Below are 13,461 nucleotides of genomic sequence, written 5' to 3'. Positions count from 1 at the left end.
GGGAGAGACTGCAGAAGGTTATACAGTACAATTGCCCCCAAATACAATGTGATGAAGGGTAGAATGGAAAGGGTGGAATGATGAACAAACAAGCTACAAGCAGGGTCGGGGGAGTGCTCTTAAAATCAGATGCCTCTGCCCTCATTACCTATGTGATTAGAGCATACCCAGGCTTGAACAGATAGGTCTTCCACTATCTCGCCTGGCATGGCCCTGAGGTTGCAAAACCTCTCAAGCCCAAAGAGGATTTGCTGTCTTGCAAAATTTGCATTCAAAGGTGAAACTAGGTTTGCCTCAAGTAAGTCACCTGCCAGCTGAGGATTACATTTCACACCCGTGATGAAGAGGGTGCTACAGTAGTCTAAAAAAGCATATGCCATAATAAATTTGTTGGTCTTTAAGATGCCACAGGACTCTCTGCTGGTTTTACTTATAATAGGGCTTCACACATGTTGAAAGTGATATATAAGATCATGGATTTGACTACAAGGCTTATTCTTCACTGTCCATTTGTTTGGCAGAGAAGAAGGGCCAAGACTTATCCTTCACTACTCAGTTGTTCAGCAGAGAAGAACAGCACATATCTTTTTCAGTGGCTGCATAGAAGGATAGGAAAGAGCCCCTCTCAAGACTTCCTCTTTAGCAGCCTCTTAGTAGGGAGGATGTGGGGCAATATAAGCAAGAACAAAATATAATGGTGCTTCTTCATCTTAAATACATTGGAGAAACCAGGCTGTTCCAACGTATGATGGGAAACTTTCATTTCAGCCACAGATTTGCTAAAGACAAGGGTTATCTATCACCAACAGAAAATAAAGAGGACACAAATAAAAAATGCCAACATATTTTTATTATTTTATGCATTATCTACAAGGCTGAGGAATAAAGAGTAGCTCAGGAAAGTGAAGAAGTTTTGTTTGGCATCTCATGCCTGATTGTGTCACTGAGGTGGTCTGGGCTGTACCATTTCAGCTTCCAGGTGGGGCCTCACATGATCAAATGTTCCTCCATACAAAAGAAAATCCCTCCACATGGAATATTAGAGATCAGAGCGTTCTAGTCTAAACATCTACATTTCATGCTAGTTTTCTAAGTACAAATATATATATATATATATATGCTTTCGTAGATTTTCACGGGTACAGGAATGCAGGTTTTGGTGTCCTCGGGTGTCTTCCCGTGTAAAAGTTGGGGTGTCTAGGCGACGTTTCGACGAGGTCTCACTCGTCATCTTCAGGCTGGTGCTTTCGGCTTCTTGTTACTGGAACAGAGCAGGATCTTATTTATAGGAACTCAAACACTGAGATCCTGCTCTGTTCCAGTAACAAGAAGCCGAAAGCACCAGCCTGAAGATGACGAGTGAGACCTCGTCGAAACGTCGCCTAGACACCCCAACTTTTACACGGGAAGACACCCGAGGACACCAAAACCTGCATATATATATATATATATATATATATATATATATATATATATATGTGTGTGTGTGTGTGTGTGTGTGTGTGTGTGTGTGTGCACGGAGTAACATTCAGTCATGTGAATCCCCAACTGCAATGGTATGAACCCCCAACTGCATTCAGAAGTGGTACAACCCCAGCAACAGGTTTCCCACCTCAGTGAGAACTAGGCCAAAGAAGAGACAGGACCTTGAATTTCACCTTATGTGAAAGTCATATGGAAACCCAAACCCAGCTTTGCAACCTTTTGAGCAATGATAGCTGCATCTGAAAATATTGCTGTGTATAGGCTTTTCGTTAGTAGCCTGTCCCACTGTTTTGTGGCTTTTACCTCTTGCTTCTAATTACTGTATTTGTATGTTGTCCCTAATGGCGTCAAAGCTGTTTACAAAGGAAGTCAAACGCAATCAAATACAGTATATAAGAGAACTAAAGTAATGAATGCAGTATACAAAACATCAGAATCCATAAAATAAAATTCCGCTTGCTCAGTATTTCTGTTCCCTGAATATCCACACGCCCATACCTCTGTTAAACTATACTTGCAGATATTCACCCATAATCAAGCAAGAACACATGCTCCCTCACTCTCAACAGTTATTGAACTCAACAGTCACCTAGTTACATATACAAAAGTCTGCATGACACTGGCAGACTAACGCTATGAGGCTAAAACCAAATATAATCTCAAATAAAAACCTCACACTGTTCACCAAACACTCATTCCCATCCCCTTCAGATGTTTCAGGCTGCAATTCCTATCAGCAACAGCAATCAAGGAGGATGGGAATTGTAGTGCAACAACACCTCAAGGTCACTAGGCTACTCTTGCCATGGGTTTATTGTTTGTGGCTGAGAAGGCAAGTTGTCCCTGAGTCCTCAGCCACCAGTTCCTAGCTCCCACATGAGAAGTGGTCAGACTCCAACCCCTAACTGCCAGCAGCCCCACACTGTCACCCTGGACAGCACCACACATCCCTACATTCAACCAAAGCACACTCATAAGGAGCAGAGTGGGGCTCCTCACCTTCATAGAACCTCAAAGCCATGACAGCTCTTTTCAGCTTTCTGGGCAGAACTGGAAAGTCCATTTGCTCTCTCCATTGGTTCTTGCTGACCAGTGATGCTGATATTTGGACCCATGCTTTATACAGCAGGGGGCAGCAGCTTGTGGACTGCTTATGAGCTTCCTGAAGGGTCTGGCTGACCAGTGTTAGAAACAGGGTGCTGGACCAGATGGACCTCTAGTCCAAGCCAGCAAAGATATTATATTACAAGGTCAGTTATTAAAATTGTATGTGACTATTTTGGTGGTGCTCCATAACTGTCCATTCTTCTCTACTTTCACTATTGGCTGTTTCCTATATTAGCATGGGAGTTTTCTTTGGAAACTGGGGTGTGCTGCTTCAGTGCATCTGTTCCCTGCAAAACACAAGGCTTTTGGATGATTGCTCACAGGGTCAAATGAGGGCCATGAATCAGGCAAGGGCCATGGCTTTATCTAGACCTGAATTAAATGCTTCTTTGAAGTGCAGCATGCTGAAAACAGTGCTCTGTTAGGTAGGACACCAAGATTGGAAAATCCAGAAGTCTTATCCTGCCTGCCAGTCACAAGAGACAATGTTACACACCTCTTGAAGATGCTCAAAGGCTTGAACATACCCTAGGAGTAGCCAACGTGGTACCCTCCAGATGTTGTTGGACTACAACTCCCATTATCCCTGAACACTGATGGGAGGTGTAATCCAAAACACCTGGAGGGCACCAGATTCGCTACCCCTTGCACACATCATCTGAGTCATTCACTAGGCTAGGTCATTAGACATTGTGGATCAGTTACTACCACATTAGTGGAGTGCTGACTTTCCTAGAGCAAAATCCAGAGAGCGTCCTCATCAGAGACACAATCTAGCATAAAGGAAAGACTGAACCAGCTCTCAGAATAATAATGTTGGAAAGGATCTCAAACATCCAACCAGCTGCTGGTGCAGGAAATGTACTGCTACATCCCTGATGTTCTTGGATGTATCTTGGAGAAAATGCCTGGTGAAGGCACACCTTAACATTTAGAGTTAGATGCATATTGAATCAGCCATCTGGACAGATGTGGAATGGCATTATTGTTCACCTCATGTATTCTGCTATATCTTCTCAGAAATATGACTACAAAAAGTATATCATTTTGGAATGGCAGTGTTTTTAGCATGTGGCTGTCAGTGAGGAGCTCAGATCAATAACAATACTCATAATGCCCATTGTTTCTGGAGCTACAGGAACTCACAACTTATGTGCATTTAACTTGTGTGCATTCAGCTTTATGTGCTTGGGGGGTGATTAAAAAGGGGGCAGGCAGGCAGGAAAAAAGACTTCAGCAATCCCACCCGCCATTGCACCCAATGTATTTTGACTATACACAATTGTGGCTTTATGTGTTATCCCAGGAATGCAACCTCCACGTAAATTGAGAGTCACCTGTACTGTCTGCACCACCATAAAAAGCTTAATTTGCAAATAGGTTGTTGAGGTATCACAAACAAGTTGTTGGCAACAAGGTTGAGCCCTTTTATCAGATTCTCCCTGTGAGGATAAGAGGGGTTATGTTAGCTCCCCAGTTAGCCCATTGACTATGAGTACTGTGTAAAATGTGGTTGTGAGGTTATTTTTTAAAGAAAGCAACAGCATGACTCTATTGCCCTCTCTAGGGCTGACCCACAATTTTGCAGATGTTTAGCTTCTTTTTAAAAGGGTGTGTGTGTGTGTGGCTCTCTTCCCATCCCCAGAATGCACAAAACTTGCCTTTCTTTTTTTACATGGAAACAGAGTATCATATTGGTTTGGCAGTAGTGTAAATAGTGCTCTGAATGAAAATAAAACCAGGGTTGTTGTTTTTCCTATTGCCTAAAAAGTTTGCAAAATCTCCACTAGGGTTCAGTATACAATTAGGGTCAAATCACTCGGTCATTTTTTAAATAGTGAAGCTACCCAAAGTTGTCCCTTTGGGCATGGCAACTCGTCTTCTGAATTTGCCAATACTGAGAGTGTAGCACCCGTCACACAGCGTATGTGTAAAAAGATTTGTTAACAGGAAGCGGGGCCATCCCGTGGCATCACACGAGGGGCTGACCCTCAAGCATGGGTGTCTCTTAGAGGGGTCTTTAAAAGCCCACATCTGCAAAGGGCACCCTGATTGTGCAGAGTCTGCCTATACCTATCTGTATATTCATGTTTAGGCATGTACCCCACTAAGAGGTGCTTAACACGGAGGGCCAATGACATGTACAATATCAGGACAAGGGTCAAAAGTGTGGCCCCTGCTTCCTGTTAATTTCAGACTCACCACACTCTAAAAAGCAATCCAAAAGAAGATTGAGCCAGAAAGTGGCATCATGACCTTGATGTGTTCGGGAGCATTCTAAATATCAGATAAATGCCCCCAACCCCTATATTGTGGAGGCTGCACTTCTGCACAATTGCCATCTTTTTTAAAAAAAGGTCACATGAATTGGCCTTGGGGTGGGGTACAGATTTTATATGTTGTTATTATTTTTTATTATTACATTTTTAGACCAACTTTATTTCAAGGCACAAAAGTGGGCATACATGGTTGTCCCCCTTCCCATCACAACTGCTCTGTGAGTTGAGAGACAAGAAGTGGCCCATAGTCAGCCAGTAAGCTTCATGGCTGAGTGGAGATCTGAACTTTGGTCTCCCAAGTCCATATCTACCAGGGCTCTTCAGCTTATCCCTGACGTACATAGAGGACATGCTAATGGTTTCTTCTTTCTTGCCCTTTGTCCACAGGTCTGAGTAATATAATTGGCATCATTGTGTACATATCAGCCAATGCTGGAGACCCGTCGAAAAGCGACTCAAAGAAGAATAGTTACTCTTATGGTTGGTCCTTCTACTTCGGGGCCCTGTCATTCATTATAGCCGAGATGGTAGGAGTGCTGGCCGTACACATGTTTATTGACCGGCACAAACAGCTGCGTGCCAGTGCTCATGCCACAGACTACCTCCAGTCCTCTGCCATCACCCGCATACCCAGTTACCGCTACCGCTATCAGAGACGCAGTCGCTCCAGTTCCCGTTCCACCGAGCCTTCACACTCCAGGGATGCCTCTCCCGTCGGGATCAAAGGGTTCAACACCCTCCCATCAACGGAGATCTCGATGTATACCCTGACCAGGGACCCCCTGAAGGCTGCCACTACCCCCACCGCCACCTACAATTCAGACAGGGATAACAGCTTCCTCCAGGTTCACAATTGTATCCAGAAAGAAAACAAGGACTCTATCCACACTAACACAGCCAACCGCCGGACCACCCCCGTATGAAGCCGTCGAGAGGGGCTGAAACATGGGGGGGGGCTGGGAAGGTGGGAGTGGGACTTGGGTTCAGGATGGGAGGGAGCAGTAGGGGTGGGCAGGGGGAGAGGAGAAAGCAACCATGGGGAAACCTTCCAAAAGCAAAAAAAAAAAAAAAAAAATCCAGAAAAAACCAGAAAACAAACTTAAGTGAAACACCTGAAAAGAAATGACAAAACATTTAAAAAAAGGGAAAAAGAAAAAAAAACTTCAAAAAAAATCAAGAGAAAGAAATTTAAAAATATAAAAAATAGAAAATAAATTTAAAAGAAAATGCATGATTTCCCATGTACCATTATTTTAACATTTAATAAAAACAGATTTAAAAAAAGGAACCGAGAAATAACAACAAAAAAATTAATTAAAAAACCAAGCGGGAAGAGGAGGCAGCTCTTTGGATTTCTGGGGGGTTTTACTCTTTACTTTTTCAGTTTGTTTTCTTTTCACTTTTAACCCACTGTGGACTTGCAGGTTCATAAGGATCTCCAGGGACAGGTGGTAACAAAACGCAGTGCTTTCAGTGTCCTTGTGGATGCCTTTGTTGCACATGCACTGGAGCCTGCCTAAGCTTACCAAACCCCCCGGAGTGACGAGTGATTCGACATGTTCCTGTGGGTCCACAGGGCTTAACAGTGACCTTCCTGTCCTTGGGGATTTGAGGGTTTAATGCTGATTCACTGATCTCCAGGTCTCAGGAAGCTAAGGCTGATCAGCTCAGCCTCATCAGCCTGTGACTATCCTGGGGGTTAACAGTGACATTGCAAAAACAAAAACAAAAAAAGCTTCATAAAAAAGTGGCAATTTTTTAATAAAACAGAACCAACTATAAATAAATGTAAATATAATAAGTGGATTTACTTGCAAGAAAGCCAGATAGTATTTTTCTTTTCATTTTTCTTTTCCAGCTTGAAAACTGTGAAAACTAAAATCTTAGGGGTTGAGAGGCTTCTAAAGAGAAAATGGAAAATGAATCCATTTGAAAACAACAAAAACTTTTTAAAAGACACCCAGAACTTGGCCACTTGGTTGGTGTGGGTCGAATTCCCTCATGGGCCATGAGAATGTTGGGCCAGGAAAAAGCGGGGGGGGGGGGGACATCTCTCCCCACAGAGAAAAGGCTGCTGCTATTGCTGGGGCTGCAACCTCGAACACAGAACAAGGACTAGATGTTAGTGTGGAGACTTCTGCTCATGTTCCCTGACAGGCAGGCAAAACATGCTATCCCCTGAACTCACTCCCAGGCAACAGGCAAAATGGCTGCTGCTTGTCTCCCGTTGTCAGTTTCATTTACACTGCTAGCTTTCCTGGTGTGTGGATAGCTCTTGCCGGATTCATTCAATGCCCCTCTCATGAACACCTGACACACCGAATCAAGACACAGTCCCCATGCCAAGTACATAACTGCAGAAAAGTTATTCCCTGACTTCATTCTGTTGTCAGTGCCAGCTGGCTGTAGGGCCCAGCCAGTCAAAAGCTGTAGGCTTAGCCTGCCTTATGCAGAGACACACGCCTGTAGGGTTGCCGTAATCAAATATGGGACAGCTTGGCCTCCGGACCTTTAAGAGTAGGTGCCGTTTTCCCCACCCGCCATTGCAGCAGCAGTGATGGGAGAGAAAACCACAACTGCTAAGATTCTGCTGCCGCTATGTTACATAAAGTCAGACGGGCCAAGTTGTCCCATGTGGGAGCTGGCAGCTTTGCAAGTCTCAATTGAAAGGGAGAGAGGCAGGATCCCTGAGGCTCAGCCTCTTTTGGGGGACCCATTTTACCCTCTTTCTCCCCAGTCTAACCCCCTTCCTCTCACCAAAGACGCCTATGGCAGAGAGAAAAGGTCGTCTTGAGATCTCTGCCACAGGAAGTCTGCCAGAAGGATTATGGGGTAGGAGTCTTTGGGGGAAGCGATGATACAGAAGAGCAAGGGGGCTGCATAAAGGGTTGGGGGGGCCATGAGCCTTGTCTTTCTTGGGCCCAGCATTTCCCTCAAAGGTCTATAGGTCCCGTCCCCCCCGCACCTGCTGTTGGTTATGGCCATAAAGAGTCACTGCAAAACTCTACCACAGACCCACAGCTAGGCCTCACTAGACCCTTACCTGGAAGGGGCTCCTGTGCCTTTAACAGCCAAGTCATAAGGAGGCGGTTGGCATGTCCTGTCCCCCCCCCCCAACACTGTAGCACTTCTTATATGTCTCTCTTGTATATGGTTCTTAGCACACGTCAGAGGAAGGGATACACTTTAGAGTTCCAGAGATAAGCCTCCCATCTCGACTTTGCTGACAGGCCTAGAATACCCACAATCCATCTTTCCCCCTTGCTCACCCCAGTAGTTCCCATCCACATTCATTCTGGAGTGAAGGCATAAATCCTGTAAGGCAGTTGAGAGGCTGGGTCTTCCTGGTGACATGCCCAATTCTACTTCCTCGCTGCTTGGCCGCTTAAAGCTTACATTCTTGATTCCACTGCATCTGCCCCTAGTTTACATCTGTGAAAAGCAAGCATATACATAGCACACTCCCTCCCTAACCTACACCCACATCCACACACCCCATCACAGACACCCAAATCACCATTGTGTACATGAGGGCCATTCATTTTTCCACTGAAGGGAAACGGTGTGCTACCGCTTTTACTTCAGTTCCCTTTTTAACACTGTTAATGGCAGATGGGGAGAGCAGGATCCCAACAAAGGTAGCAAGGCAGACAGTGCTTACAACTATGGCGTTGAATTAGCTTTGAGGTACAGATCTGGCTTGGGCCAAAAAAAGAGAGATGGAGTGAGCTCTCCATGGTCCTAAGAGGCCAGAGCCCTTCGCATTACCTTGAAGGAACAGGATTTGGGGCTGAGGGTTTTGCTGAGTGGGGTCCAGCCATTCCTCTTGGCACCTTTAGGCTCTCGCCTGACTCTTCCTGTTCAAACAAGTGCTGCTCCAATTCAGAGAGTCTTCACTCCCCCAGCTGCTGAGCTCCTGCTGGAACTGAAACGGGGTCCGAAAAAGCAGCCTGCACTACCCACCCAACTAGTGCTGCCTTCCCCTATTTTTCTTCTCTTTGAGAGGAGAGGTGAGTCCTTTTCCAGGACAGGGTTGCGTAGGGAAGCAGCAGGTGGGGCGCTGAGCCAGTGACAGAATGCATTCTCCCCAAGCCTCAGCAGAACAGTCCCTCATGGCTGAAGGGCCTAGATACAGCTTGACCGACATTATTTATCCGTATGGAACACCCCATTTTATAGTGAATGTCTAGAACTCCTGCTTAATCCCAAGCCTCAGCCTGCAAACCTGTAACAATGAAAAGGGCAGAAGGGGATAAAATGAGCCAATATCCAAAGCCCTGGAAATGTGTTTTTTAAAAAACTGGTTTTGTGTTCTCCAGCATATGCAGAGGGTGGTATTTTGGTTGAAATCCCAAAGCTGCTTTCGAGAACTTGATTCCTGAAGAGTTCTCTAGCATTTCTGATTGAATAAAAGATGAATGAGAAATTGTGCGTGTGTGGATGAGTGTGCAAGTGTGCGTGAGTGTGTGTGAGAGAGAAACAAGTAAGAAAGAGGGAGGAAAGGAGAGGGAGGACTAGGACTGGTGAGGAATTTTTTTTCCAAGGATACTGCTTATGTTCAGCTCAAACCAGTTCAAGAAACAAACCTCCATTTTCTTTATTTTGTGTTTTTTTTCAGACTGTTAAACAGAAAAATTTTAAAAAGAAGAAAATTACAAAAAAAAAAAATCCTGGTACATGAAATAAAGATTTTTTATATATATCACTTGGTCCTTGTTTATGTGGGTATGTTTGGTGGCTTGGAGCAATGGATTTTCTTTTTTCTTCATGGAGAAATCCCTGAGGAAAGACAGTGCAAACAGAAGTGAATGGAAGCCATTTTGTCTTGGCTGAAGACCTGAAAAACAGCAGTCCAGTTTTGCTCTTAATCTAAAGAACCGAGGATGGAAGATGTAGAAGCAAGAAAAATGAAGAGTGTAGGGAGAATGGGGCATTACTGTTTTCTGTCTGAAGTAAACGTAATTCGCTGGACTTCCTTGGTCTTCTCTGGCAGACAGGAGTATTATGGATATTTTTAGATTTCCACTAAAATATCCAGTTTTCACAATATAGTGTTTGATTGTTTAGAGGAATATTGTTAAAGCATCTGTTCTGCATGGGCCCTGAACCTGAGGTGGTCAGTATTGCCCCTTTATGTCCCTGTTCCATTAATGCCTCAGGAAAATTTCTACTGTTATTATATATAATTATTTTATAACCTTTTTCTTCTGCTTGCCCTCACTAGAACTGTGGTTTACTGAGGCTGAGAAAGAAGTTGAGAAGAGCCCACAAAATGAACCAAGCCTCCCAAATTTAAAATTGAATTGTTTCTGTTATATAACAGCTTCTATCCCACCTTATTTACAAATGTTTCAAGATAGCTCAGGTCAAGAGGACATAATAAATCACCTCAATACTAGTATTTTTAATAATGATGATGATAAAAGCAGTAGTAGCACACAACGTAAAATCAATAATCAAAACACAGAGCCAGTTAAAAACAACAACTCACAAACCAGAGGAACAAATATATGTACAATGTTCAACTCAGATGCCATTCAAACTCTGAAAGAGCATATTGTAGTACCAGGAACACCTGCTTAGAGATGTTATTCCATAATTTAGGTGCCACCATTGAGAATGCCCTCTGTCCAGAAGCCACCCACATAACCTAAGAAAGATGGGGCACCTGGAGGAAGATCTCTAATGGAGAGTTTAATTCTAATTAGATGCAATCCTTCAGATATCCCATTTGCCTAGATTATACTGACAGACGTATACCCGAAAGAGATGCTCCTCAGATTATATGCTAGTTGTCAAGATCTCAGGGATCTAAGTTTTCATACAGATATGCCATAAAGTAGCATACATTGGTAAAGTATACTACACTGTGGCATACATTGAGTTTATTTATTTATTTCCAGGAATATCTTAGCAGGGCAAAACGGGACCCCTGCCAGACTAAATATGGCCTTGCAGACCAGAATTTTCTGCCCCTGCTTTACAAAACGCATCAACAACACATTTGACAGTTTGCTTGCTTGCAGTCTTCATTAGGAAATCTAGCTACAGTTTTTCAGCAGAAGACCTTCAGTATCATCCCCCAGAGACTGAAGGAGGTAAGTGGGAAGTGGGCAGGATTGGACTTGGAATAAGGAGACTTGGAGTCAACATGTGACTCAGGGCTAGACAAAACATGAGGGGAGTTCACCGTAACTTTAAGTATGTTTGCTCCCATTGTGCAAAGGGGAGGTTGTGATTTCAAGTTCAAAGGGGTTGCTGAATCTTTTCCCTGACTTCTGACTTCTATTTCATCTGGAGTTTGTTCTACAAAGTCATCCCCCCCCCCCCAGCTGGGCATTGATCATAGGATGTGAGCCTGAGTGGGAGAAAAGCAAGAGGAAAAGTGGTGGGTGCTTCTTTTGCACTTTAAATAGCAGCCCTCAGGTATACACCTGTGTTGTTGAAGCAGACACATTTAAAGGCAGGAATCTGCTGCTATTGTGTAATTTGACTCAAGGACAGCTCCACGTTTGAGAGGGCTTTTTGTGGATTACCCTCTGGAGATATTCCTCCTATTTCAGGGTTTATTTGGCAGTGGTGGTGGGCTGGTGGACCACTGCAGCAGCACTATGAACAGTGCCAGGCAGCTGAGTTTGAGGAGCCATTGAAATTTCCCACAATGCCTCTGAGCAACACACAGTTGGGTGGCACTGTGGGAAACTGAAATGGCAGGTGATGCCCAACTACCTGGTGCAAAGGGGGAAAGGAAATTTCAGTGGGTCGTCCTGGAGCACTAGGGGCCCAACGACTGCCCAAGGGTGCCATGAACTGACACCAGGCCTGATTTGGCCATCAGGCAGGAAGCTTGCTGGGTGACCTTGGGCCAGTCGGCTTCTCTCAGCCTAATCTACCTCACAGTGTTGTGGGCATAAAAAGCCAGAAAACACAGAAAGTAACACCGCGGAGCTCCTTGGATGATGAGTGGGATACAAATGTGACCAATAAAGCCATTGTGCATTTGTGTTTATTTCTTAAAATCTCATTATTTAAATTGTAACTGGTTTTTATCTTTTTACCAAGATGAAGCTAGATTAGATTTACTCCTCCTTCAGTTTTTCATCTGATCTCTTATTTGAGGAGATGGATCTTTTAATATCACAAACAGTATTAAACTTGGAAATAATTACCAGTGCCTGGTGGCTAGAATCAGTATAAAAGCAATGGTGAATGTAAATTTTCCTAATGTGGTTTCTAGGATAGACTACGAATATGTTGTTTAGCTAAGATTCTACACTGAAGAAATATCAAGGGCTTCCTAGCTGGGGGTGGCATTAATCAGACATTCTCATTAAATTCAGTGGAAGTTATGCTCAGGTAAGTATGCAGCATGAATATGTTCTTACGGAAACATTTAATTGACTAATTGAACCAATCAATTGATTAAAAATCATAAAAACTACAAAAAAGACTCCTGTTTGATCAGGCACCATTCCATCCATCAATGCATTTATTCAGATAGCAATATGAATATGCTGCTTTTTTGTCACTGAGCTCAAGGACTGTGGCCCAATAGCAGAACACACACTCTCCTCGGCATATCCTGGTAGATTAGGAAAAGACTCCTGTCTGAAATTTTGGAGAGCTGTTGCCTATCAGTGTAGAAGACAATACAGAGCTAGTTGAATTGATGGACTCACTCAGTATAAGATAGCACCCTGTGTTTACAATGGAAAACAATGACATATAAATCTAATTTGCATGATATGAAAGAGATGGAGAGAGAAGAGGAAAATGTGAAAATTCCAGGCACTATTTCTAAACAGTTTTAGAAGCGGCCTCTCTGCTCAAGACTCAGTCCAGGGCCCCATTCAGAAGAATGAGCAGAAGGGCTCATCAAATGTGGCAGCGCTGTTTTGCCACATTTTATAATTAGAAAAGTTACGTGCATTATCATATAAAGAAGCAAATACACCGCAATTAGACCCAAGGTCTAGAATTACCAACTGCACCACTGAGTTGGCTCATTAGCTGACACGGGTCACCTCTATGCAGCTGCAAGACTGCAATTGTGTCCCATAGGACTAAACACCATCAAAATGAGCAGGCAAAATTCACAGTTCTGATTGGCTGAAGTTACAGTGGTATCTCAGGTTACATACAATTCAGGTTACATACGCTTCAGGTTACAGACTCCGCTAACCCAGAAATAGTGCTTCAGGTTAAGAACTTTGCTTCAGGATGAGAATAGAAATCGTGCTCTGGCGGCACGGTGGCAGCAGGAGGCCCCATTAGCTAAAGTGGTGCTTCAGGTTAAGAACAGTTTCAGGTTATGTACGGACCTCCAGAACGAATTAAGTACTTAACCCGAGGTACCACTGTACTGTCTCTAAGCAGGTGACAGGCCAACTTTTTATGCACGACAGCTTCTAAAAAGAAATGAAATGTCATTCCATACATCTCGGGGTCAGCAGCAAGTGCCAGGGACAGGGCAACTAGATGCCTCTAGCTGTTACTGGAGTACAACTCCTATAATCACTGACCATTGGCAGCGCTGGCTGAGGCTGGTGGCAGCTGGAGTCCAATGACATCTGGAGGTTTCAGATACCCC

General features: G+C 43.9%; 1 protein-coding gene across 2 annotated transcripts in view; it reads left to right on the top strand.

Annotated features, from left to right (window-relative positions):
- Positions 1-9,573, top strand: part of CACNG2 (calcium voltage-gated channel auxiliary subunit gamma 2) — a 134,542-nt gene extending 124,969 nt beyond the window's left edge. For both annotated transcript variants that reach the window (XM_081879524.1, XM_081879523.1), the window contains one exon: positions 5,259-9,573. In XM_081879524.1, the coding sequence (XP_081735650.1) occupies positions 5,259-5,794 (536 nt within the window). In that variant the 3' untranslated portion in view covers positions 5,795-9,573. The remainder of the gene's footprint in view (positions 1-5,258) is intronic.
- The last annotated feature ends 3,888 nt before the right edge of the window (positions 9,574-13,461 follow it).

The sequence above is a fragment of the Podarcis erhardii genome, assembly GCF_964252035.2.
Source record: "Podarcis erhardii genome assembly, chromosome: 10".
NCBI lineage: Eukaryota > Metazoa > Chordata > Lepidosauria > Squamata > Lacertidae > Podarcis > Podarcis erhardii.
This window is presented reverse-complemented; position numbering and strand designations above follow the sequence as displayed.